Source organism: Vespula pensylvanica, chromosome 24 (assembly GCF_014466175.1).
Source record: "Vespula pensylvanica isolate Volc-1 chromosome 24, ASM1446617v1, whole genome shotgun sequence".
NCBI classification, from domain to species: domain Eukaryota; kingdom Metazoa; phylum Arthropoda; class Insecta; order Hymenoptera; family Vespidae; genus Vespula; species Vespula pensylvanica.
The window spans coordinates 3,211,838-3,236,039 of NC_057708.1; the positions used below are offsets into that span (position 1 = coordinate 3,211,838).

General features: G+C 36.9%; 5 protein-coding genes across 9 annotated transcripts; 2 read left to right on the plus strand and 3 right to left on the minus strand.

The window, feature by feature from the left end:
• Positions 1-82: 82 nt before the first annotated feature.
• Positions 83-2,523, plus strand: LOC122637014 (hydroxysteroid dehydrogenase-like protein 2). The gene is made up of 8 exons (XM_043828820.1): positions 83-403; positions 593-756; positions 911-1,124; positions 1,248-1,453; positions 1,559-1,756; positions 1,835-2,050; positions 2,131-2,259; positions 2,345-2,523. Exons 1-8 carry the CDS (start codon positions 390-392, stop codon positions 2,455-2,457), a joined length of 1,254 nt encoding a protein of 417 aa, XP_043684755.1. The 5' UTR covers positions 83-389; the 3' UTR covers positions 2,458-2,523.
• Positions 2,524-3,065: 542 nt separating this feature from the next.
• On the minus strand, positions 3,066-5,495 carry LOC122637011 (rabenosyn-5). The gene is made up of 7 exons (XM_043828804.1): positions 5,083-5,495; positions 4,859-4,978; positions 4,653-4,793; positions 4,406-4,567; positions 3,949-4,303; positions 3,478-3,862; positions 3,066-3,403 (listed from the first exon to the last, which is right to left on the minus strand). The coding sequence occupies exons 1-7, from the start codon at positions 5,216-5,218 to the stop codon at positions 3,185-3,187; spliced, it is 1,518 nt and encodes a 505-aa protein (XP_043684739.1). The 5' UTR covers positions 5,219-5,495; the 3' UTR covers positions 3,066-3,184.
• Positions 5,496-5,648: 153 nt separating this feature from the next.
• LOC122637015 (tRNA:m(4)X modification enzyme TRM13 homolog) lies at positions 5,649-7,818 on the minus strand. Of its 2 annotated transcripts, none has more exons than XM_043828822.1 (6): positions 7,328-7,818; positions 6,924-7,120; positions 6,670-6,855; positions 6,366-6,605; positions 6,061-6,307; positions 5,649-5,924 (listed from the first exon to the last, which is right to left on the minus strand). In XM_043828822.1, exons 2-6 carry the CDS (start codon positions 7,063-7,065, stop codon positions 5,738-5,740), a joined length of 1,002 nt encoding a protein of 333 aa, XP_043684757.1. In that variant the 5' UTR covers positions 7,066-7,120; positions 7,328-7,818; the 3' UTR covers positions 5,649-5,737. The 2 variants fall into 2 exon arrangements, with proteins under 2 accessions (XP_043684757.1, XP_043684756.1); XM_043828821.1 differs by having other exon boundaries at positions 7,222-7,818.
• A 115-nt stretch (positions 7,819-7,933) lies between these two features.
• On the minus strand, positions 7,934-19,506 carry LOC122637016 (divergent protein kinase domain 1C). 3 transcript variants are annotated; one of them, XM_043828824.1, is made up of 5 exons: positions 19,393-19,506; positions 10,565-10,725; positions 9,882-10,217; positions 8,844-9,195; positions 7,934-8,735 (listed from the first exon to the last, which is right to left on the minus strand). In XM_043828824.1, the coding sequence occupies exons 2-5, from the start codon at positions 10,696-10,698 to the stop codon at positions 8,505-8,507; spliced, it is 1,053 nt and encodes a 350-aa protein (XP_043684759.1). In that variant the 5' UTR covers positions 10,699-10,725; positions 19,393-19,506; the 3' UTR covers positions 7,934-8,504. The 3 variants fall into 3 exon arrangements, with proteins under 3 accessions (XP_043684759.1, XP_043684758.1, XP_043684760.1); XM_043828823.1 differs by lacking the exon at positions 19,393-19,506 and adding an exon at positions 11,818-13,088; XM_043828825.1 differs by lacking the exon at positions 19,393-19,506 and adding an exon at positions 11,818-11,948 and having other exon boundaries at positions 10,565-10,720.
• Positions 15,478-23,890, plus strand: LOC122637000. Of its 2 annotated transcripts, none has more exons than XM_043828782.1 (2): positions 15,478-15,854; positions 19,432-23,890. In XM_043828782.1, exons 1-2 carry the CDS (start codon positions 15,765-15,767, stop codon positions 22,051-22,053), a joined length of 2,712 nt encoding a protein of 903 aa, XP_043684717.1. In that variant the 5' UTR covers positions 15,478-15,764; the 3' UTR covers positions 22,054-23,890. The 2 variants fall into 2 exon arrangements, with proteins under 2 accessions (XP_043684717.1, XP_043684718.1); XM_043828783.1 differs by lacking the exon at positions 15,478-15,854 and adding an exon at positions 17,376-17,732.
• Positions 23,891-24,202: the final 312 nt, after the last annotated feature.

Genomic DNA, 24,202 nt, shown 5'->3' on the forward strand with positions numbered 1-24,202 from the left:
GTTTTATTCTATAAAAATAGATAATGAACCAAGATTTAAGATCCGAGTTTTTCCGATCAAGTTCAAAAAGTAATGCGTAATTATACTTTGTACCGCTAGTACGCAGTGTATACGTATCGTAATGGTAATCCACGTTCAAAGGTCGAATATTGTCTATAGTAACGATATGAATATATATCTTGTACATTATATATCAGTTAAATTTTATTATATTTTTTTATCGTGTTGATTGGTCACCGGGAACTATTTAACGAATATTTTCTTACGCTCTCACTTTCTTTAAGTTCTGTTAAACTCTTTTAGTTCACTTCCAATTTAGTTTGATTGCTATACTAGTGCGCACCTGTCGTTTTCGTAATAATTATTATATTTCTTATACTTTCTACAACATGATAAACACAGGGTATGCGTTTTCGTTAAATATTTTTCTAATAATTTTATTAAGTGCTATATAAGTACATAGACATATGACTAAACACGAATGTTATTTAATCTGTCTTTTCTATACTTATCCTCTTACCTTTCCCTTCTTCTCCTCTTTGTATTTATTATCTTATAAATAATCTTATAACAATATCCTGTATAAATACAGAAAACTAGCAGGACTTACTATTTTCGTAACTGGTGCATCACGAGGTATTGGAAAGAGTATTGCTTTAAAGGCAGCAAGGGACGGAGCAAATATAGTAGTTGCTGCAAAAACAGCAGAACCTCATCCAAAATTACCAGGCACTGTTTACAGTGCAGTTGCAGAAAGTAATTATATAGCAATATTAATAATATCAATATATATATATATATATATATATATATATATACACATAAAAATATATAATGCATCTAAATATTCTTCCATGTATATTCCTTACTTACGCGCAAATTAAAACTATTATATATTTAAAACATTTAGTCGAAGAAGCAGGTGGTAAAGCTCTTCCTTGTATTGTCGATATCAGAGATGAAGGACAAGTAAAATCTGCTGTTGAAAATGCAATTAATAAATTTGGTGGCATTGATATCGTTGTTAACAACGCAAGTGCCATATCCTTAACAGATACTCTGGCCACAGACATGAAAAAATATGATCTTATGAATAATATTAATGCAAGAGGTACTTTCCTTGTGTAAGTAATTAATTTGCTTTTCTACATTAATACTTTATATAGATTAATACTTTATTATCTAATATTTAATCAATCTTTATATAATGCTTTTATAATGTAATAATGAGAATGAAATTAATACAGGTCCAAGCTATGTATACCTCATCTAAAAAAGAGTGCTAATCCTCATATAGTAAACATAAGTCCACCATTGAATATGAAACCAATTTGGTTCCAAAATCATCTGGCATATACAATGGCCAAGTATGGAATGTCTATATGTGTACTTGGCATGGCAGAAGAGTTTAAAAAAGATGGTATTGCTGTTAATGCTGTATGGCCAAAAACTGGTATGTTATAGAAATTAACAAATTATTTGTGCTATATTATTTCTACGCAAAAGTTGGCAATGTTTTTTAATAAATAATAATTACTGTATCGTTATTAATATTCAGCTATCCATACTGCTGCAATTGAGATGCTAACAGGGCCAAACTCTAGTAATTACAGTCGTAAAGCTGAAATTGTGGCAGATGCCGTTTATGCTTTAATTTGTAAAGATAGTAGATCTATCACTGGACAATTTTTAATTGACGAAGATATATTAAGAAAGGAAGGCATTACTGATTTTAAACATTATGCTTGCAATCCAGGTATTTATTATTTCTTGTATCTTTTGTCATATATTTTCTTCAAGAATAAAGAATTATTAAATAAATAAATTTTTACAGAAAACGCAGACAATTTGATGCTCGATTTTTTTCTGGATGATTATACTAATTCCAAACTCGATTTGAATGCTATAAAGGATACAGTCAAACAGCCATCCCAGAAATCTAGTGATTTTGGTAATGGAAAAGTTGCAGAAATATTTTCTGCTATTAATGCTAACTTGAATTCAGAGCTTGTTAGCAAAACTAATGCTTTATATCAATTCAATGTGAAAGGTAATATTGCTATTTCATTGCCATTTCGTTCGTTCTATTCTTCAAAATAATATTTAAACAATTATTTACGTATTATGTAGGAGAAGAAGCTAGTACGTGGTATTTAGATCTTAGAAATGGTAATGGTTCTACTGGGAAAGGTGAACCAAAAGATCCAGCAGACGCAACCCTTACAATGAATTCGGAACAATTCTTTGCAATGTTTTCTGGTAATAAAAATGTTTTATATAAATAGTAATATTATTTTTTTATCTTATATTTATATTTTGCATTCATTTGTTATATTTAATTTAGGTAAACTAAAGCCAACAACAGCATTTATGACAGGAAAATTGAAGATCAGTGGTAATCTTCAAAAAGCTATGAAATTGGAAAAATTAATGATGAGCTTAAAAGCTAAACTTTAAGACTGATATCTTTTTTAATTTTATATGATTTCTTGGAAGTATTACGAATATATAAATTGGAATGCATCGATTGTTATATACTTTTTTAATGTATACTGAAATTTTTAAAAATTATATTTCTTGTTATACGGAAAGAGAGAAAGAGGGAGAGCGTGGAAGGGGGAGAGATTTATATATATACATGTGTATGTGTGTGCGCGCGCGCGCGTGCGCGTGTACGTTAATTAAATTTTCGTATATATTTTATATACTTGCATGTGCATTATTAAATGTATCATGATAGATTACTATAATAACACATTATACATATCCCATATATTCCAAAAGTAAGAAATACAATACAGTTATTTATTATCAATTGGCAAAATCACGAACTTCATAAATCCGAGTTTGATGAAGATTAACTTGTAATGAAGAGGTTTTCAATCGATGAAATAAAAATAAATATAGATGAAAGCAGAATGCTTTCTTAATAGAAATGAGAAACACAAATGATTTATTTATTCTTTAGTCACGAGAAGCGAGTTAAATCTTCGTGACGAGTTAATTCGACTTCCCCAATTATCAGGTTAATATGTTTCCAATCATTTTAATTATTTGAAACACGATTCTTTCATATTACGTATATTTTACTTTACTAATGTAACGAACAATTCATAATATATAAAACACATCACATAGAGGATTACTTCAAAGTTTGTCTTAGGAACGTTATAGGTTTTCTTTATTATTCGGTATTATTACTTTCCTTTGTAACAAAATAGAAACTTTGCAATTCTTTAAGATTACTTTCTAGGATAGATGCTTCATCAAATTTACCATCTGCTTTAGCTTGTTTTATATATGTCCTTAAATTATTCATTTGTTCAATGAACGGATTCATAGAAGAAGACATCATAGGAGTATTATTAGATGGACTCCAACCTTGTTCCAAAACCTTTTCTTGCTTTAAAAATAGGCATTTTATTAAGGAAAAAATTAAACAAACTTTTATACTATTAAATATTATAAAAATCTTACTTGGTTTTCTTTTACAAGTAGATAACTTTCCAAGTTTCGGGTGTCTTTCTTATACTGTTCTTTCGATTTCCACCTCTGTTCTTGCAATCTCTGTTCATAATCAGCCTTACGTTCTATTCGTTCTTGACGTTCTTTTTGTAATGTAGCATATTCTTCTATCGAAGGCAACGATTGTATCGATAGTAATTGTTCTCTTAAAAATATCATTGCACTCGTCCTAACCATTTGATGCAATCTAAGTTCTTGCCCTTGAGGCGAATTTTCCACATCTCTTGTACCAAGAACTAAAATTGTTTTACTAATTGTATCTATATTTTCGCCCAATTTTGCAATCTTAAGACGTAATGTTTGAGCATCTTGTAAGTCATAAGTAGACTCTCCTTCTCTAAGTAGAGATTATACATTTAGACCGTACTATTAAAAACATAGAAATATTGAGATAGTAACTAATAGATAAATAGAATAAAATACCTCAAAGATTCGCTCATTTTATTATACATTGCCAGTATCTGTGTAGTTTCTTCCATGTGTGATTTCATTTTTTGATAAAATTGGCATACTATTGGTTTATGAAATCGTTTTTCTTTCTGCTTTTCTTTAGCATCAAGTAAATTCATACAATGCGTACAGATTTTAAAGTACTGTTCTGTACTAGTAGAATCGTTGACTAAAGCTAAAACGCTATTCAAGCTACTACTTGATGGAGATCTTGCCAATTTTGTAAGTCCTATACCTGCGTTTAATACACGTTTTGAAAAATCTTTTACAGAGGATGTTGGAGAAACAGCAGAATCATCCTGTATAGAAACAGGGCTTATCATTTTTCCTAGAAAATATTTTTTTATATCCAGCATCTGTAGTAAGAACTATACAATTAATTACTTTCAAGTCAGCAAAATCATAATTTGATTTTGCTATTGGTACCTACGAGCATCCAATAGTGACAAATGAAGAGTACAATTATTACACATGATAGCTCCACAAAGTCTACAATGATGTTTTCTTCTAGCAACATTAAAGCTTTTAGCACAAGTAGGACACAACTTGACGTCTCTTTCATCTATCCATGGCACTATATCTTGTTCGTGTCCTGTTTTACAGTAATCAATTTTATGAATCCATTAGTAGATTGAATATTAAAAATACTAAATATATCTTAAACATTATTCGCATACTTTTTCTACTGACTGGATCAGATGGCAAATTATTTAATAGTTTATTCAATCTTATTAGTAATTTGTTTGTTTCTGATGCATAACGCTCTAATCTCTTGTGTCTTATTTCTTTGAAATATTTCGTGTGCGATTTAGTTACACCTATGAATATATTACAATTAAAAATTAAGGTAGACAAGATAAATTGCAATATTATATGTAAGTACCTGTTTCTTGTTGTTCCCTGCTGATTTCTAACTTGTGTTCTTCATTATTTGTTGCACAGGCAAAAACTTCTGGTATTTCATCTTGTTTTAAAATTTTTTTCTTAGCCCTGTCAATTAAATCTAGACAAAGGATTGTATTTAAAAGAAATTGTCGAATTAGTTTCTAATAAAATGAATAGTGCATGTATTATATATAAAGAAAGAAATATAAAATTGATCTATACCTTTAAAACATTTAAGAAATTCTGAATCATCATTATGACATTCTTCGAAGTGTTTAAGTAACTGATCTGGTGCTTTAAAATCGAGCATGCATATGGGACATATAAATCCTTCTAACACTTGTACATTTCCAGCCATGTTTAAAGGGAAAAGATATTTATCTGATACAAGGGGCTTTGTTTTCGATAAGAAATACTATTAAAACGTTCAATTGTAGGCGGTTCTACACTTTATCGAAAGAAAACTTACATGTGTATACTACGAACAGCCATATTGATTCGATCAATTAATAGAAATATTAAAAATACAATACTTTGATACAATTCTTTAATCTACTTTAATAATTATATAGAATATATCATTCGGTAAACATTAAGTAAATTGAAAGTTAATAATGTACAGTTCATTTTCAATTTTCAATCAATCGAAAATAAATATAACCTACATATATTGACGTAACTTTTGTCCACATTTAACGTTCCAGCGTATAATCGATAGCCAATGAGAAAAGCATTATACTACGTTCTTAAAAAGGAGCTTAAATTTATTGTGTGAATAAATAATAAAATAAAGTTTCATTATTTTTATTAATTAATGCATAATACATAGAATCTTTCTTGGAATAAGAATTATTTTGAATAATTATAATTACTTAATCTATGTAACAGAATATTTTGCAACAATACACATGTTCTCTAACGAAACATCCGACGAAATATAACGAAATAAAGAACCTTCGAAACCAATGTTTTTTAAATATTCCAAACGTCCCCAATTCAACAATGTTTTAACTTTATAACCAATTAATTCTCGTTCATTAGAACACACATTTTGTTCGCTGAATCTATAACAAATAAAAGAAATTAGAGAAATAAGTTAAAAAAAAATTTATAGGAGAGAAAGAGAGAGAGAAAGAGAGAGAGAGAGAGAGAGAGAGAGAGAGAGAGAGAGAGAGAGAGAGAGAGAGAGAGAGAGCATACCTTGCTTTTTTATTTTCATCTTTTAATTCAGTATTAGTTTTTAAATTGAATCCACAAGTTGCCCAACTAGCTATGCTACATAAAATTGGAAATTCGTTTGGAAGAAATTTACATTCTTCTAAATATTTTTTTCCAATATAAGATTTATATTCACATTTATGATGACAGCAGAAAGCTATGACTAATCCATAATTACTGCCGCTAGATTTATTATCTATTGCTTGTGTCAAACATCGTATAGCAAGATCTAAAAAGTTAAAAGTTGCATTAATGTTGACGATGTAAAATATATTATTAATCAGTACCTGTTGCAGTACCACATAGATGTTTTGCAATTCCAACTTTATTAAGAAAATTTTTTATTTCCGTGATATTACTAAGTTGTAAATCTGCTATATCAGCACGTATTCGTCTGACATAAATATTATGTTGTTCTTTTTTAAGCTTATTATCATTTTTATGCCTATGACTCAAACGATCCACTAACAATATACAAGAATCTTGTTTTTCTTTCGCCATTTGCGCCAACCAATAAGTTAGATTACCTATAGATAGAATTATATTTATTTATTCAGCTCTATTTTAAACAATACACATTTTATATTATACCTTTTCCAGCTCCAAATTCAATGTAGCAAGTATTATTTTTGACAAGTTCAGCTTTTTCTAAATGTGCTAGTAATGATGAATTTTGTGTCAAATGTTTTTTGGCATGTTTACCACAAGATGAAATAGCTAATGCATCTTTCAATATATCATGATGTAATATTGCTTTGGAAATTTCTGGTAACTTTTCTACAAAGAAGTTAAGTTTTATAATGTAATATTATGTTCGAAATACAATATATTTATGGATCATATACCATAAGCTTCATTAATTCTTTTTATTATCGCATCTATAACAGAAAGATCAAGTCTTGAAAGAGGAAGAAGACGTGGTATTTCTACGGTTTCTTCATCTAAATTAACATTTTGGACTATATATGTTGGTCGAGCATCCAACATCTTTCTGACATTACATATTGCCAAATGTTTAGATAACTTTGACTGATAACATGTACTGAAAATTAAAATTATAAGTTTTTACATATAAGAGAACCTTTATATAGAAATAAATTATTCCACGTTATTGCCGGTAACATTACAACAACGGAAACATACTGAGTAGGATCAAGAGGACATCTTATCCTTTTGTCACTTTTTTCAGTACTTTCTATATCGTTAGAATTCAATGAATCCTGTTGATGTTCTCCACAAAATTTGTTACCTCTTTTAACGGTCATACGACAATATCGATTTTTGCGTTTCACAAAGTACATGCAGCACTTCGATGGCTGTTCCTCCATGATAATTTGTTTAATTTTTTATATATATATAAAATTTTTTTTTTTAATATTTTATAATTATTCTATAGTTAAAGTGAAGTTTCAAATATATGACGTACAGTAGGTTATACTATAGGTTGTGAAAGTGAAGTAGATATAACCTATTATTACGATTTCTTACGACGAGAGATATTTATATTGGAACAATATTAGATTGGAATAATCATCATCGTATGTAGAAGACCGTAATATTTCTTATCTATTTTTTTATAAAAAATGAAAAAAGAATTAGGAATCATTGGTATAGTGATTGATTACCGGTGTCCAGTTTAAATGATTTAGAATTTGGCGCCAATGACGATAATCTGTTGCAACGCCATCTCTAGCGAGAGGAATTAATCGTTATTACAAGAGGGAAGAAAAGATGAAAGGATCGTTGCGTTTTGTACTATTGTAAAGAATGAACAATAGCGATTTAAGGTGTTTTTTAAACTTGATGAAACTTGCATGCAATCCATACTCGAGGTGATATCAATAAAAAGGCAGGATTTTTTTTTCAAGAAACAGGTATTTAATTATTTCAAGAAAAATATATAGGAAGAAAACGTTCTTAATCAAAACGTGATTGATGATTCTCAGTATAGTATTCACCAAAAGCGATTTACGATTTTATTTATCGCCAATCACAATCATTTTGAATTAGTGCCATTTCGAGTGTTATAGGTTTCATTGAAAGACTGTTTACTTTCGTAGCAAATATGTTATAGCTACATCCCCTCGTTAAAGTTAATACATATTGTTAATCTCTCTGCGTGTCGAAATCTATTTACTTCATACCTATTAAGGTATATCCTGAAAAAGGATTGTACAATTCAATATGCTAAATATAAAAGGCGATTAGCTACGCGACAAGCAATGTTCGTATGTATCTATATTCTATAATTCAGTAGGTATATTTAAAATAACAAATCGTGGACCGATATTTGTTCTTTCCTAAAACGACTCGTTGTCATATTATATAATATAATATTATCGATAATTTCTCTATTAGAAAAGAAATTGCGAAAGTAATGTGCGTGCCCTTTTCTTTCAAAGACACCCTTCCCAATTCGATCGAGTTCACAAAGATGCGGAGATTTCCTGTTCCATATCGTTCAACGTATTGTACAGTCGTGTTTTTAAATTATCCGGTACATATGCTCGTGGCAAATGAGTGATATCACCGGTTGGATTGGCGCACTGTCGCAAAAGGACAGCGAGCGAACTAGTGGTATGTTCCGACATCAGTAAACCAGGTAGAATGATAGTTCCTGATAGGGTCCAGCCAAGAAAGATTTTTTCGCATATAATCTAGAAGAAACGTGACACATGTATAAAACTTCAAAATCTTATGGTTACGGACTTAAAAATTTACTGGTTTGATAGATTCGCCGAAGAATATCAAAATGGTATGATTACCTGTAGGTTATTATTAACGACCGGCGATTCGCATCGTTCGTTCTTCGAACATAACGATCTACAATCGAAGAAATCACAATCCTCGTGTCTCTTACAGGCCTTCCCATCCGCGGTGATACGGCCGATAATGCTCTTAGGAAAGACCGCGTCCAAGTCGAGAAATTTGAGCTTCTGCCCGCCGAGAGGCAAACCAAAGTGGTTTATCTTGACGTCGCAAAGATGAAACGGTTCCGGAAAATTCGTCTCAAGTTCCTCCAGCAGGTCCATAATCATGACGGCGAGCTTCAATCTCTTTGCCCATTCTGGCTTCGAGTCGGAGAGTGCCAATGTCGTCGTTGGAGTTTCTATAGGTCTGGTGTTAGCGATTTAACCTCAGTCTCGCGTCTTTTAATGTCTAAACGATCGGAAAAATGTCATTAATGCCATCCGAAATTGATATGATAATTCGTAATTATGTACACATAGATGTACGTGGTAGGTGTACATACGAGAAGACACTGAGTGTTCGTTGTATCAAGAGTCGTTCTACCGAATTACCATGTCACTTTGGTCGGTATCAATGACGCGGTCTGATCGTAAACGACACGACGTTTTTCTATAAATCATCGTATTGTTGCCTAGACTATGGATATGCAGCTAGCATCTTTAACTTTCATTCAGGCATACCAAACTATTTTGGATTACGATAACAAATCTTGGATTTGCATTTTATAATGCAATGTCAATGAGTATTACAGTAGAGAACGAGATAAAAAGAAAGAAAAGTAATGATTTATCATGTTAACGGTATGAAATTTCCCGTTGATTAATCTGACGGTGTACGCGTCAAGTTTGAGTGTATAAGCTTTCTTCACATGCGTCATATCTCGTGTTCTGATACTAACGGTGCGCGATCGATCCTAAAGCATCTCTATACATATGCATACGGTGTATTAGGAAATCATTTCAAACTCATGAGATATATCGCTCAATATCTCGTTTTTATAAACAAAATTAATTAGATTAACTCTTTAAATTATTTTCACTAATAAATCCTACCTGACGTATTCAACGGCATAGAAAGTCCCGCACGTGCCGATCAGTTGTGGGAAAACGTCACGATCTTCGAATAAAATAGTTATGAGATATTCGTTTTCCTGTAAAAGTGGCCAAACGTTTTCCATCTCGAGTTGACGCCTCTTGGTGTCAACCTCGATCTTGTGGGTACGCAAACGCGCGAGCCTTTGCATCTGTTGCGTCGATACCGTGTAATTTAACTTATTCACTACAAGATCTTTGATCATCGTTCCGAAATCTTCTTCCGTGGGGAAATGTTTCTCATCGAACGTGTCGACCCAAAAAAGAGATTCATACTCTTCCGAGGAAGATTTCGTTCTGTAAATCAGATTACTATGTAGAAAAATATAAAAGAATATCTTTTAGAAAAACGTCTTTATATATTATGTACGTGTCAATGAGAAGCAATAAATAAAGTATAATGGATATGGCAACGGGAAGGCTATTACTAATTTAATCATTATGTTATTGTATTGTGCGATCCATGATATTTCTATATAACATGTACGAACGTTTAACATGAAACAAAAAAGAAAATGAAATAAAAGAAAAAAGAAAAAAAAAAAAAAAAAAAAAGTAGAAATCAAATTCTCCGCGCGTACCATATTACTTCTCGCTCAACTCATACACATCGAGCGTTATACGTATCGACCGTTGCGATCAACCTGTAAGCTTTAAATACAAGTCTAGTCGCTTCCCAGTGAGCAGAAAATACTGCTTCCTTGCCGGTATGCAAAGTTTCACAGGCCAAAGAATGTATACCCTTCTCCGAGCAAAGTGGTTCACACAAAATTCCCATCGCCGTGCCATCGTTGTGAGTTCTGCACTGTAAATCATACTGACATTTTCTCTTTTCTTTTTTTTTTCACCCGGTACATTATTTTATAATTCTTCCGTGCATCACGTAAACCTCATTACGTAAGACCCTTCCTCTTTAATATCGTATCGTGGCATTTTTAAATCGTAACTAACACGATGACAATGCATCCGAATTATGATGTTATCGCGACAAAATGACAAAAGAAAAGAACGTTGTCGGAATACATTTGAAAGCATATAAATGAACGTAGATATTCCACGAGCGATCACCCGAGTCGTTTCTAATTTGACTTCAACGTTTCATCGTTGACGCGTGGAAAATACACCATGTAATCTATCGACGACTTTGTTAAATTAACAAACGATCTATGAACAACGAATTTTTCTAATCATTTCCCTGTCTACCAGACAACGTCTTTGGCGTATGGTTTCAATGTTCCATGTTGTTACCCGAAGGCCTCGAGTCGCGTTCCATTTTGTCAACATCGACAAAGTTCAAATGTTTTTTTTTCTTTTTTCTACATTTTTTGTCGAATATGCGTCTGCTATCGATTTATTATACAATATGCAATGATTTCTTATACATTGAATTGATTGTTATGATCGAAACCTACCTATAAACTATAATTCGTATTTTACGAAAGGAATACGTCAGAGTAATGAATGACGTTTTTCAATGAACGTGAAATGGAATCGTAAAACGATTCGACGACGAATGATTTGTCACTCGATAGAATGCGCGATACAGTTGAAGGTCACCCTCCCTTCATCCCTCATATAAGCTTCGCTTCTGCGAAAGAGAAAATTTGGAAAGAGCGCGTGCGTATCGGTCTGCCCTTCTTCATCTTTCGCGCATAGTCTATCCTTTCGATCCGTACCTGTGCTTTTACATCCGTTCTCGAAATTCGCGCTAATCTAGATTCTCCTTCATCTACGTGCGCAAAAACACAGCGAACAGGTATACACGTACACACATAAGACGAAAGAGACACACACATCAACTCATTGTTAGATGACAGTTAAGATCAAACGCGTTTCTCATCCTCTCGTTCTCGTTTCCAAAAGATATATTTTTTCACGGAGAGAGGGAACAACTTACCGCGCTGATAACGTGTCGCCAAGCTTCCAGGTTCGTGCACATAATACCCCAGTGAAAAAGAAGATAGATGACAAACAGGAAAGCCGATACGAGGAGACCACCGAGCATCTTGTAGTGATAAAAGAAACCGGGCAATCGCCGGATGTTCATTGTGAACCGATCCGTTTTCTCTTTCCTTATTATTTATTATTAACAAGAACGAATGAACGGCGGTGGTGGTATTTGGCTCGGCGAGACGTTCGCGAGGAAGACACCTAGTTTTTCGCTGTACACGAAGAATTTCAAGCGCTATCGCCGTCCTCGTCGTCGTCTCTGTCGGCATTTCTCATGTCGAATTCGCGACGTCAATGATCCCCTTTCCTAACTGGCAGTGGTAGCGCGCGCGTGTTTTCTTCTTGCACGCACGAATTTACCCCTTTCCGTATAATAGAGCGTGGGAGAATTAGAAAAAGAAAGATAGAGAAAGAGTGAGCGAGGAGAGCGAGAGCGAGAGCGAGAGCGAGAGCGAGAGCGAGAGAGAGAGGGGGGAGAGATAGAGAGCGAGCGAACGCTACTCGTGGCAATGCGGCATATTCTGCGACATGAATCCCTCCGCCTCGTACCGCGCAATACGGCGCGCCACTACGTATTGTCTGAAGCGCCTCTCGTGGCATACTGAGGGTACCGATGTCTCCTACCGATTGGCTCGTTCATTTCAGGCTCGTACATCCCCTTCCACGTTACCCCTCTTACTCGTTGTTTAATCATAACTCCCTTATAATTTGTGTTTAATTTTCAACGACTCGAAGTCTCTCTGTCGAAATAATTATACCCGATTGAAAGTTATCGTCGATAATGCTTAATCGTATTATACCGAAAATAAAAGCGATTCCTCCGTATCGGTCATGCGACCGATCGACTAGTCGCTCCCCTCGCTCGATATCAGTCGATAACTGCGAACGTAAACGTGGGACTCTTTAAAATTCTCGAAGTTTACCAACTCGGCCGTTCTTCGTTTGTAATCGTTGTGAATCGTATGTAATCGTATTGGATCGATAAAGTATGTAGCGCGGGAAAATGCGTCGGATTTGAAATCTCGCGCCGGGAAGCTCTTTCTCTCTCTCTCTCTCTTTCTCAAGAGAGGACGCACTTGCGACGCGACGTCACGCGCAGCTGCGACCTTCGTCGCCCTTGTCCCACCGGTTGTGCCACGAGAGATTCATCTTCATCATTTTCACAACCGACGCATTTTAACGCGGTGCTGCTGCGACGTTTTTCCTGTTTCTCTCTCTGTCTTTTTCTCTTTTCCTCTCTCTCTTTCTTTCTTTTTCTCTCTCTGTTTAGCTTTATGCTTTTCTCTCATTTTCATTCTCTCATTCTCATTCTCTCTCTCTCTCTCTCTCTCTCTCTCTCTCTCTCTCTTTCTCTGATACAAACATACACGAATGCACACTTAATTGATAGAAAAGAAATATTTTTCCTAAATCGATCCTCGAAGAAATAAAAGAAAATTCGACAAGAAAAGGATAATCATTCTCGTCAGAGTAGAATCAGAAGAGAAAGAGAAAAAGAAAAAGGAGAAGAGTGAGTTACGGTGTGGTGCGGTGCGGTGCGTTCAGTGCGGTACAGTGGCGCGCGGCATAAACGGCGCCGTGCGTGCGGCGCTGTGCGTAGATAGACAACTCAGTGCGGTGCAATCATTCGAATTATACTAAACGTCTTTGCGATTCGAGTCGTCGAGAGAAGGGGGATAGATATTTACGGGCTTTGTGGTCTAATAATCGGTGAGTTATACAGTATCGTATCTCTTCGTTGTTTTTACCTTTGACCTTCTCGCGTGACCTTCTCCAATGGATTTCGCGTACTACGTGCTATGTATCGGGGTGTCTAAAGGAATTAATATTTTTCTTTTTCTTTTTTCCATTTTACACATTTCAATACATGTTGCTTGCGTTCATCGTGAATAGAAAAAAGTCATTGCGAATAATGAAAGATCGATCTTACCCGATTTTGTTCTTTTTTTTCTTTATTGTTACTTCGACAATATTCGATGTTCAAGTAATTTGTTTAGGTAGAATTCGTCATTGTAGGGTTCACGTCGAATGGAGTGAAATAAAAAAGATCTTATTTGAAATCGCGCGCGCACTTCAAACTCATCGCGAATTCTTGACTTTGCGTCATCTAGTATAAGCTATTTCTGAGCTATTCCAATCATGATCGCAGATACCCTGCGCAAAGAAGAATGCGATCTAATAAAAATATATTAGAAATATCGTGTCCCTCTTGTTCTCTCCGATGGACATTCGGACTCTAAAATACGTTTCTTCGCTAAAAATATAACAATTGTTAATATAGTAGAGATTGTCGAGTTTGAAGCGTATGGATTAGTGATGCCATACATAGGTTATACAATTGTTACTTAACTTAATTGCGACTTGATATTTTTTGTGTATTAATATTTCATTCATTTTTTTTTTATCAATCAAAGTCTCTTAGAAGGCTCTTAGAATTTAATTTAAATCGCTTCTCCCATCGATGTATCCAATTCTGCGCGTTAACTCGACAGCTGATATCCATCGGAAAGGATGTGCGGACGATCGTAAAGAAAAAAAACATGTCGGCTCGTGACAGTGAAGCATATACGAGATATTCGAGCAGAACAATGACTCGTTAACGTTAATTGTGAATTATGGCCAATCGCCACGAGCACATCCGTACTCGAGTAGAGTCGTGTGTCAGTGCTCTTTGCAAACTTCATGTTTTCGTTATCGTTAAGAATAGAGAAGAAGAAAGTAGAGCCGAAATGGAAGTAAATATCCATACGACGTGACATTTCAACGTTCGACGTCAAGAATCCGAATGTCCGATCCATTTTCTCCCACTCTTTTCCGTTCCAGCGTCTTTAAGAAGAACCGCGCATCTCGAGAGATAGACGTCTCCGCAGATTTGCCGACTCCGGCCGAGTGAGTGCAAGCGGTTATCAGTCGCGAGGCTTACGTGCGGTTGCTATGCGATATGGAAGGGGCTCTCGAGTCACCTACTAGTTCGACCAGTCAGAAGTCAGTGTGTGTGAACCGGCCGGTCGTGCTGGCCCCTTCTGCTTTCGTTCGCGGACGTTACGTGCCCCGAAAACTGTAGTACTCGTTTATATATATATATATTTTTTTTATTTAGCCGATCTTTCGAGATTTGACCGATCGACTACCCTCCTCGCATCGATCCGATCTTTGGAAACCAAAGTCTTAGCTTTTCGCATATTTCCAATAGTGGTTCGGACGCAGCATCCTATCATCATTTTCTTCCGAGGAACTTGAAATCTTTAAAGGCCTTCACGGTTGCGTCAGGGTTGTATCAGGATTACGTCAGGGTTGTCCGTCCGATCGGTTGAAAAAAAAAGGAAGAAAAGCACGAAATTGAAAATGAATCGATTACGATCGGATAAGAATGCGATAGAACTGTTGTCGATTTCAAAGGACTGATCGGAACATTGCATACCAACGAACGGTTTACGGCCATACCGGTGCGAAAACTTAACGATCGAGAACGAAGCGTGGCGCGGTCCGGATCGGATGACAAGTACGAGATGATCTATCGCCAATTCCACTTTTCCTAAATCTTTGCTTTTCCTTTTTTTCTTTCTTTTTTTTTGTAATTCATTTTGGTAATTCCAATCCAGTTAGTATATTTTGTTCACGAAGTTTATCGTCGCTTGAGATCGTCGTAGATTCACACATATTCAGATTGCTTCCTCTCTATCGTCGATCATTAACGAATTAAAGAAAAACTAGTCGAGCTTATTTTTGTCGAAGAACGTTTCTGGGCTATGAAATAGGATCGTCACATTATAGGAGGCTTGAAAACAATTCGATGCGAGGGAAAGTAGCAAAGTAGATCCTTAACTTTGGATCCGATCGATATTATCCAGGAAGAAAAATCAAAAAGAAAGAGAAGAAGAAAAAAAAAGGAAAATGATCGTCGCGCCAACGATGGAAGAAAATTCGGGGATCTTCGAGTCGGGAAAATTGAGCACCGGTCGATTGAACGGACATAGTATCACGGTAATTCAGCAATACAAAACCTACATACATCTTTTTTTTCTTCTTCTTTCTGTTTCTCAAGGCAGCACTGTATGCGATCGTGTTTCTAAATATACACCGATGAAAGTTCGAAGTCTCGGTTGCGAGAAATAGAAAGGTGGAGGGGGAGGGGGGAAGGAGTAAAAATGCGTCGTGACATTTTTTTTTCTGGTTGACAAATTTTTTCGAAATAGGAAAATGTACTTTTCGCGTTTAGGTTTGCGCAAATACATCTTATTCGGATTCTCCTTTCTCTCTTTCCTGGCGTGGGCGTCTTTACGATAGGTTATTCGCTTTTCGCTTTCCGACGTGCCCTATGAATGAATATAACGTTTCACCGTGAACCGAAGGTCATGTCGATGACGATGCACTCGTTCCGTCGACGATAGTGCGTTTTTGCGGGATGCCTTGACACCGAAAACGATCTCTGTCTCTTTTGCTCTTTACCCTCGCTCCGTATCTCTCTCTCTCTCTCTCTCTCTCTCTCTCTCTCTCTCTCTCTCTCTGTTACTCGCCAAGGCGTCGTCGGGATTTTGTTTACACTATATTTTCCGCTTTTCCGTCACGTATTTGTAATTTTATTTATATTCCTGTATCTTACTAGTCGTAACGAAGAGTTGTAAATCTCGTTGCTCTTTTCATTTTCCTCCCGACGACTTCTCGCACTCCGAGCCGAAGAGCGAGTCTATTTACGTCTCAGCGAACGAGGAGTAGGAAAGATCTCGAGACCCTCTCCTACCCTTCGCTCTTCTCTCTTCTTTCTCTTTTTCAGACTATACACGGCACGGTGCCATTGCATTCGACAGGTGCTCCTTTTCCTCTATCAATCGAAAGGGCAAATCATTTATAGAAAATAACTATATCTAGATGCATACAAATGCGTTGCTTAAATACTCGCGACTCTCCTTTCGGTTTTTTTCCTTTTTGCGTAACGACATTGTTTTTACTGCGACACGCGGATGGAGGAGTCTGTCTTGTGCGACACAATCTTGCTTTTATTGCTATTAGTTTCTCAACGTTGCATCGAATGCGAGTTAATTAAAGATTTGTTATATCATAATTAAAATTACTATGCGATTGAATTTCATTTAAGGATACTCGGCATCGGCAATCATCAGGCACGATATTAAATTCTTTTCGCTGACTTTAATACATTTTAAAAGTAATTATGAACAATGACAAAAGTTTCTTTCCAAACAAGATTATTACGTGTCTGTGTTTACTTTGGTTTTATATCGAATCCATTCGTGCCATGATAACTTCATTTAGAAAAGCGAAATAGAAAATGTTTTAAACCGTTGACGTTTGTAAATTTGCGCAGGAGATCGTTCTTCGTCGACATTACTATTTCCAACGGCGAAGAACAATTCGTCGATAAGGTTCAAACACAGCATTCACCCTTCGCGTTCCTCTGGTGCGTGATTTTATCTTATCCAGCCTCCTCTCCGAGCTCGACTCCTCTCAAATACTTTGCGATGTTTTCTTTCTCTTTTTTTTTTATTTTGCCTTGCACTAGTGTTTCTCGGTGAAGCGTTAATAGCCCCGATAACCTTACGTATTGTCCGATTGCTTGGGCTAACAATCGTGCGCATTATTAGTAACGTCTCGTGATTCGTTCCCGTTCGAATCGCGAGACCGCCTTGCTTTTCGTTTTCGATGTTTGACAAATCTATCGTTTCGTTCGAAGATAGATAGCCCGCATGCTCCTGTCTTTCTGCATAATATTAATTTCGTCAAATTGACGATCGTGCGTGCGTTTGTACTCAGTCTCGGCATATACGCGGAGTTTTTCTCATGCGAATTTTTACTCGCCTTGAATCTTCATCAAGTCCTCATGCGTCGAACGAAATGCACGTACAGGTTGGCACGTACACGTTGACTAAGCCAATACTTGTCGAGTTTTTCGTGTACTCGCTGGACCAGCAAAGCTTCGCATCCCTATGTTGTGTGTGTATGTGTGCGTATAGGTAGCTATGTTTACTTAATGAATCAAGGCCGGAGAAATATCGAGAAAGTCACTTCGACACCCGAAAAATGTCTAGAGAGATCGTAATGCCTTCCCTGGTTGACGAAGAAGAGTCGATAATCACAATGAGACGACGATCTTACCATATTATCGAAGATAAATAAGCAAGTTCAAGGTTCATTCGAGAATTTCAAATCGATGATGTTAATGAAAGAAAAAGAAAATCATAAAGAATGATAGAGATATATAGAGAAATCGATCGACGCTTAATCATAAAGCTGCTCCTCGAACGGTTGATAGTAACTGACGATGATAAGTCTGTGCGCGCGCGCTATGACGATAATAAAACAACTAATTATAGTATCTCGAAGGATGCCCGATAATCATGGTTCCATTGTCCGATAAAATAAATAGGTATATTAAGTAAGACAATAATAAGAAATAAGAGAAGTGTCAAAGGAGAACTATCGGACTCGTATAAATATATTTAATCTTTTAGCGATGAAAAATAATAACAACAATAATCAGAAATGAAGTTTAGGACGAAAGGCCAAGGCGAAGAATTTAGCAGGAACTTTGATTACGATCCCAACGATATTCTCGATCTTACGTACACACGTAGACATTATAGCGAGTTCAGAAATAACCTTTACCTTGTCGGTGACCGCTGCTAAGATAATACGACAGCGCTCGCACACACCGTGTCTATCAGTAATAGCCTATGCACCTCGAGACGATTAACGATCGCTCTCCAACTAAGTCGGCTCGGGATTTTCTAATACATAGATGTAAATGTTTTATTCTTTCCTATAAGAGGAACGAAAGGAGAAAGAGATATGAATGGTCGGTCCTGAGGATAATAGTAACAGTGACGTCTGCCTAGTTTAATTCTAACGAATCGATCACGATGGAATCATCGTCCAGAGTCGAGATCGTCTCGTATAGATGTCGTATATTATATTATGTGTATTTTACGTAATACTTTGTTTACAACATTGCACGATGGTTTACCGATAAGTCGCAGTACGAAATACGAGAGAGGGAAAGATTAAATTTTCTATTCGCATTAGATGTCGGTTAAAGTCCTGTTCAATCAGAAAAAATAGACATGCTGATCGCAAATCGATGTAATGAGATTTTTATAGTGATGAAAAATTGCAAATATTTTGTTAGAGTAAAATTCCGTTTACTCGAAAACAAATCGTTGGTATTTAAGCCAGGCCAGACGACGTACTTGTTGAAAGTACGAATCACGTGTCCAATATGTAGGCGTACTTGACTACGAGCCAGTCGTATTTATACCGCTCCACTTTTCTCGCGGTCGATGTATATATATGTATTAAAAAGAGTCCGCCTCTCTCTCTCTCTCTCTCTCTCTCTCTCTCTCTCTATCGTTAAAGCTTTGCTTCGCTTCGCTTTCTCGAAAAGAAGCTCGAAAGAACGAAAGAAAGAAAATCATGCGTGCGAGCGTGATCGAGATCCGACACTTGATGAGGCTTACGTAGCACGAATTGCATAGAAGAGTCGAAGTTGTTATTTTTAGAGCTTACTTACGTTTTAGGCTGCTTTTGACGGGAGAATTTGAAATTTCAGATCAATACGGGGAATCGTGAACCAAAGGAATTGGACAGTCCGAGTTCGAGTTCGAGTTCGAGTTCGGGTTTTCGGCTGGACTCGGACGCGAGCTCGGTCGCGGGCTCATCTTCGAATCTCGATAGGAGATTATCGTTGGACGGTAAGACGGAGAAGACGGTATCGAAGATGAGTAGCACGAACTCAGCCGGTACCGAATATGGAGGAGGACGAGGGCACGGTCACACCGACACTTCTTGCGGCTTGGTGGGTTCTCTCTTCTCCAGTGGTTGTCGCGGACGAGCGGAAGCCTTTGCTCGACGTCTTCACCGACGGCTTACGTCATTGGGTAACGCAGATGAATCTTCGCACGGTATCTCGACGACTACGACGTCGACGTCCTCGTCAACAGGGGCGGCGGTGGCGGCTGCGGCGGCGGCGGCAGTGATTACCAAACCGATAACGCGCGAGGTTGCCTCGTGGTTGCACGCACCCTCCGAAACTGCCGCTGGTAATCCCATAGATCGTATTTTTCGGCATCAACCGCGAAACAGTCCGGAAACGGAACTTTATTGCGACTTCGAAGACGATCTAGATTTCGAACAAGAGCCTGGCTCACCCGCCGAAGAAGTCACACCGGCGGAATTAGCCGACTTGTTGGTAAATACGGAAATTCTTAAAACGAATCACCACGAAACTTGTCATTGCTCGTCGAATGGCCCGAGGCTAGGAATCGATCAGGAGTCCGAGTCGGAATGCGTTTTCGCCTCGCCGGCTAGCGGAACCTCGCCGGCGAGCGAAGTTTCTGAGATTTATTTCGATCCAGAATCGTCCGACGCGGAAAAGGCTAAGAACGAGATTTACTTTGATCCCGTTACAAGTTCCGAGAGCGAATCAACTTCGAACGTTTGTAACAATTTGGACGACGTCTCGGTGAAAGAAAAGCCCTCGGCTTCGTTGTCGATGGATAGATCGTCTATATATCGAGAGGATTCCTCAGACTCGAGTCTATCTTCCAGTAAGTACAAACCGTTGCCCTTGGAAAGGTTTCGCCTTGATACTCGTCAGAACAGAGCCGTTAAAGAGGAATGCAGTTCGGAAGATTCGTTGAACGATAGGAGTTCTCGCGAGACCACTTCACCGAGTCACGAATCTCTTTGGAGCACCTTCGACGACGATAGCACCGTTTCCCTTCGCGACGAGACTGCCAGGCCTGGCTATAACCATCTACCAACGCACAAGCATCTTCCAAAGTCGCATTCGGACTCGGAGATACCGGACAACATAGATACAATAACTTTGGCCCCGAGTACCTTACCGAGAACGATCGAGAGAGATGAGGAGGAAGGATGTGACGTTACTGATTTTCTCAGTGTCCACAAAGAATTTACTCAAGATCCGATCCAAGAACGAGACTCCTACCCTTGCGATTTTATCGACGACAATGAAATTGAAAATGTTACTACGGAGGAAGTGGAAATAACTGGCGACGATAGTCCCACAGATGCGAACGGCCAAATAGAAACAGACCTGAAAGAGTCAGCTACCAACGATGGGGACCACTCCGTCTATATTGGTACATTGAACATAGCCGATGAACTCGTAGTAGAGTGTCCCACGGGACGAAGACTGACGGAGAAATTGGATAAATCTGTAATGGACGAAATGACTTTGCGAATCGAGAATGAAACAGTATTAACCGCGAAGAGCGACGAGAAAATGTCTCTTTTCTTGTTGGATTTGGACAGAGAGAAGTGTAACAGAGATCAGAGTAGTTCAATAAATAGGAACAAGAGGGGGGACGAGCTAATTGCCTCACAAGAAACTAAAGAAGAAGACGAGGAGGTGGAGGATGACGAGGAAGGGGAGGGTGAGCAATCGATGGAAGAAGGGAGACCGCGGAGGCTTAGACGATGTTCCTCGTTGAAGACTGGTAAGACGCCACCAGGAACACCCGGAAGAAAAAAGATCGTTAGATTTGCCGATGTTCTGGGGTTGGATCTTGCGGACGTAAGAACCTTCCTCGACGAAATACCAAAGATACCAAATTCGGCATATAGCGATTTGATCTACGACGACAGCTTCCAAAAAGAGAGCAGTCCGGCGAGCCTCGGCCTTTCTACGAGCTGGAACAACCGATATTCGGAGAGACCTGGCTCGTCCGCGTCAAGAGTCGTTGACAGGACATTAGTACCGCTCTTTCAACAACCCGGTGGACTTCCAAATTTTCTCGATTTCGTTCGAGAACGCAAAGTGTGCTTAGAAAATGTTCTCGTCCAGGATCCGCTAACTCTCTGCATACAAGGTACGGTGAGAGTTCTCAATCTCGACTTTCACAAATCAGTTCACATAAGATACACCCTAAACTCTTGGAAGAATTTCAGCGATCTTCAAGCGAGCTACATATCGAACTCGTGCGACGGCTTCAGTGACAAATTTTCTTTCGTTCTCTATTGTCACACTCTGACGGTCGGACAGAGACTGGAATTTGCTGTCAGATTTCAATGCAAGGGCACACAATTTTGGGACAACAATGCCGGCACCAATTACTGTTTTCAATGCTTACCTGTCTCTTCCAGCCTCGAATACGTCTCAGTAACGGCGAAAGAAAATCAAAGAGACTGGTCACCTGTGTTCTACTGATTCCTACATACTCGACGATTAAAGATTCTTATCTTTAAACTCATTTGGAAATGATACCGGCGGCATCACTCTCTACTAACGATCGTCAATTATTATTTCCTGCCAATTTCTGAAGAATTCAAAATACTCAATTAATCGTCCGATCGAGTTCGATCGAGTACCGTATCATTTACAAATTCGATTATATGTACACGAAGGAAGACTGAGAAACTGACAATGAAAGAACATTGATTTCAATGAACATAGTCAAGTATATCCATCAAGTATTTTGATGACTAGAGCGATATACGATAATACAAGAAAAAAGGAAAAAGCACGAATACCTTGTCGAGCGTTGGCGGTTATGTCGAGATGTCGGTGTCGTTGCATCCACCTTTACGCTCTCAACTTTTTCTCTATCGTCATCTGCATTTTCTTACGCTTATCTATGAAACACAAGGAATCTATCTTGTTTTGCCAACAAGAAAATTATCGTGCGACCAAGTCGTATTTAAATAAATCCTTTCAATATCGTTCGTAACATCTCCCGCTATGATGGGTGCCTATATATGTACGTACGCACGTGCTTCTACGATTCGAACGAAGAGATTTTTTAGCCGATGACCAATCTGAAAGTTAAAAGCATGAGGCGAAAATATTATTAACATTGATAAAAAGATGTAATGAAAATGATCATTCGTTACCTCAAGCACTTCCAGAATTGTCGGTGAATGTTCCATAAAATCGAGATTACATACGAATATATTATCTAGGAAACATACATCGTAGAAATGGCACTGATAATGCAAATTTGTCTCGGTAGCGGTTTTTGTTATTAGTGTCAGACATATTTTTCTTTCTCGCCATATTTAATTGTACGTAATAATGAATACCTAACTAAACGAATAAATGAGACGCAAAGTAGCGAATATTATTCGAGTAACGTATTGCTAAATGCAATGGTGGACCGGGGATGGTGTACCAATCTCGTTTACTTTTAAATTTCTCATGACTAATCTTTGTCGTTTAAAGTCATGCAACGTGTAAAATCGTTCTTTATACTTACGTGCTTATGGACGTATCAAACAAACGGCAATTATGTATATGTAGTTGCAGACTTTAAAAAAATATTTCGCGAAAATATATATATGTATTCATTGGATCGAAGATTAGTACAAAGAATGTTTTTGGGTAGTCGAGGTATATTGTATATGAATATATTAATATATCTAAAGTAAAAAGAAATATATATATATATAACAGATAAATATGATTGAATTTAAAAGAAACAAAATATATCTTTACATAAATGTACACGAGGATGAGAGTTTTCATACTTTTGACTCTAGATGAAAATAATAGAAGGGATATATTTGAGATGAAGAAAAAAACAAAAAAAAAAAAGAAGGAAGAAGAAAAAGAAAAAGGAGAACGAATAATTTATTACGTAATCGTAAATTTTTGTAAATAGAATAGTATCAGTGTTGAGTTTATCGTCGTATATCTTTGCACAGTTTACAGGAAAAAAAAAATACAAAAAAAAAAAAATTACAGAAAAAGAAAGTAACAAAGAAACAAAACAAAAGAGATGTTTTATTTGCATACATTTGAAACGACGTTTAAACGACACCCTGTGATATGCTTTTTCGAGAAAAGAGCGAATTATTTTTGTTAATCCTCTCCGAGATAAGAAGACGAGACGAGAAATCGAGCGAAGCTTTTTTATCGTTCTAATAATCGCAACGCTTACCGAACGAACGAATACGAGAAAATTCTTCATCGAAAGGAAATATAATAATAAATGAAAACTCATCGATATGTAATAAGTGCGATATAACCTGATCGACCAGCAGCGCGTTTTGTTTTACGTGCTTCTTCGATAAAAAGAAAGGATATCACGTCTGAGAGGCTTTTGATAAATATATGTTCGATAATAAAAATATATTAAACTGTAAAACGCATTTAGTTTTGAGAATGTCAACGATTGGACATTTTATCTTAGGTCCGTCCGAAAGAAGATATTTTTTATTTTTATCAGAAGCAACCTAACAATGAAATATGGAATGGCCTTTTATGAATACTACACTATTACTACTACCACTACTACTACTACTATTACTACTACTACTATTACTACCACTACTACTACTACTACTACTACTACTACTAC

What these genes read in the sequence shown, in the direction of transcription:
- LOC122637014 (XM_043828820.1), top strand. An exon ending in TTACAGTGCAGTTGCAGAAA is followed by an intron (nt 757 to 910) that starts GTAATTATATAG and finishes TAAAACATTTAG; the next exon opens with TCGAAGAAGCAGGTGGTAAA. An exon ending in ATATCAATTCAATGTGAAAG is followed by an intron (nt 2,051 to 2,130) that starts GTAATATTGCTA and finishes CGTATTATGTAG; the next exon opens with GAGAAGAAGCTAGTACGTGG.
- LOC122637011 (XM_043828804.1), bottom strand. Translation starts at nt 5,218, where the DNA reads ATGGCTGGAAATGTACAAGTGTTAGAAGGATTTATATGTCCCATATGC. An exon ending in ATTTCTTAAATGTTTTAAAG is followed by an intron (nt 4,979 to 5,082) that starts GTATAGATCAAT and finishes TCCTTTGTCTAG; the next exon opens with ATTTAATTGACAGGGCTAAG. An exon ending in TACTTGTAAAAGAAAACCAA is followed by an intron (nt 3,404 to 3,477) that starts GTAAGATTTTTA and finishes CTATTTTTAAAG; the next exon opens with CAAGAAAAGGTTTTGGAACA.
- LOC122637015 (XM_043828821.1), bottom strand. Translation starts at nt 7,406, where the DNA reads ATGGAGGAACAGCCATCGAAGTGCTGCATGTACTTTGTGAAACGCAAA. An exon ending in TCTATGTGGTACTGCAACAG is followed by an intron (nt 6,308 to 6,365) that starts GTACTGATTAAT and finishes TTAACTTTTTAG; the next exon opens with ATCTTGCTATACGATGTTTG. An exon ending in GATGAAAATAAAAAAGCAAG is followed by an intron (nt 5,925 to 6,060) that starts GTATGCTCTCTC and finishes TATTTGTTATAG; the next exon opens with ATTCAGCGAACAAAATGTGT.
- LOC122637016 (XM_043828823.1), bottom strand. Translation starts at nt 11,967, where the DNA reads ATGAACATCCGGCGATTGCCCGGTTTCTTTTATCACTACAAGATGCTC. An exon ending in CTTGTATTTAAAGCTTACAG is followed by an intron (nt 10,218 to 10,564) that starts GTTGATCGCAAC and finishes TCTGATTTACAG; the next exon opens with AACGAAATCTTCCTCGGAAG. An exon ending in TATGCCGTTGAATACGTCAG is followed by an intron (nt 9,196 to 9,881) that starts GTAGGATTTATT and finishes CGCTAACACCAG; the next exon opens with ACCTATAGAAACTCCAACGA.
- LOC122637000 (XM_043828782.1), top strand. Translation starts at nt 15,765, where the DNA reads ATGATCGTCGCGCCAACGATGGAAGAAAATTCGGGGATCTTCGAGTCG. An exon ending in TGAACGGACATAGTATCACG is followed by an intron (nt 15,855 to 19,431) that starts GTAATTCAGCAA and finishes TTGAAATTTCAG; the next exon opens with ATCAATACGGGGAATCGTGA.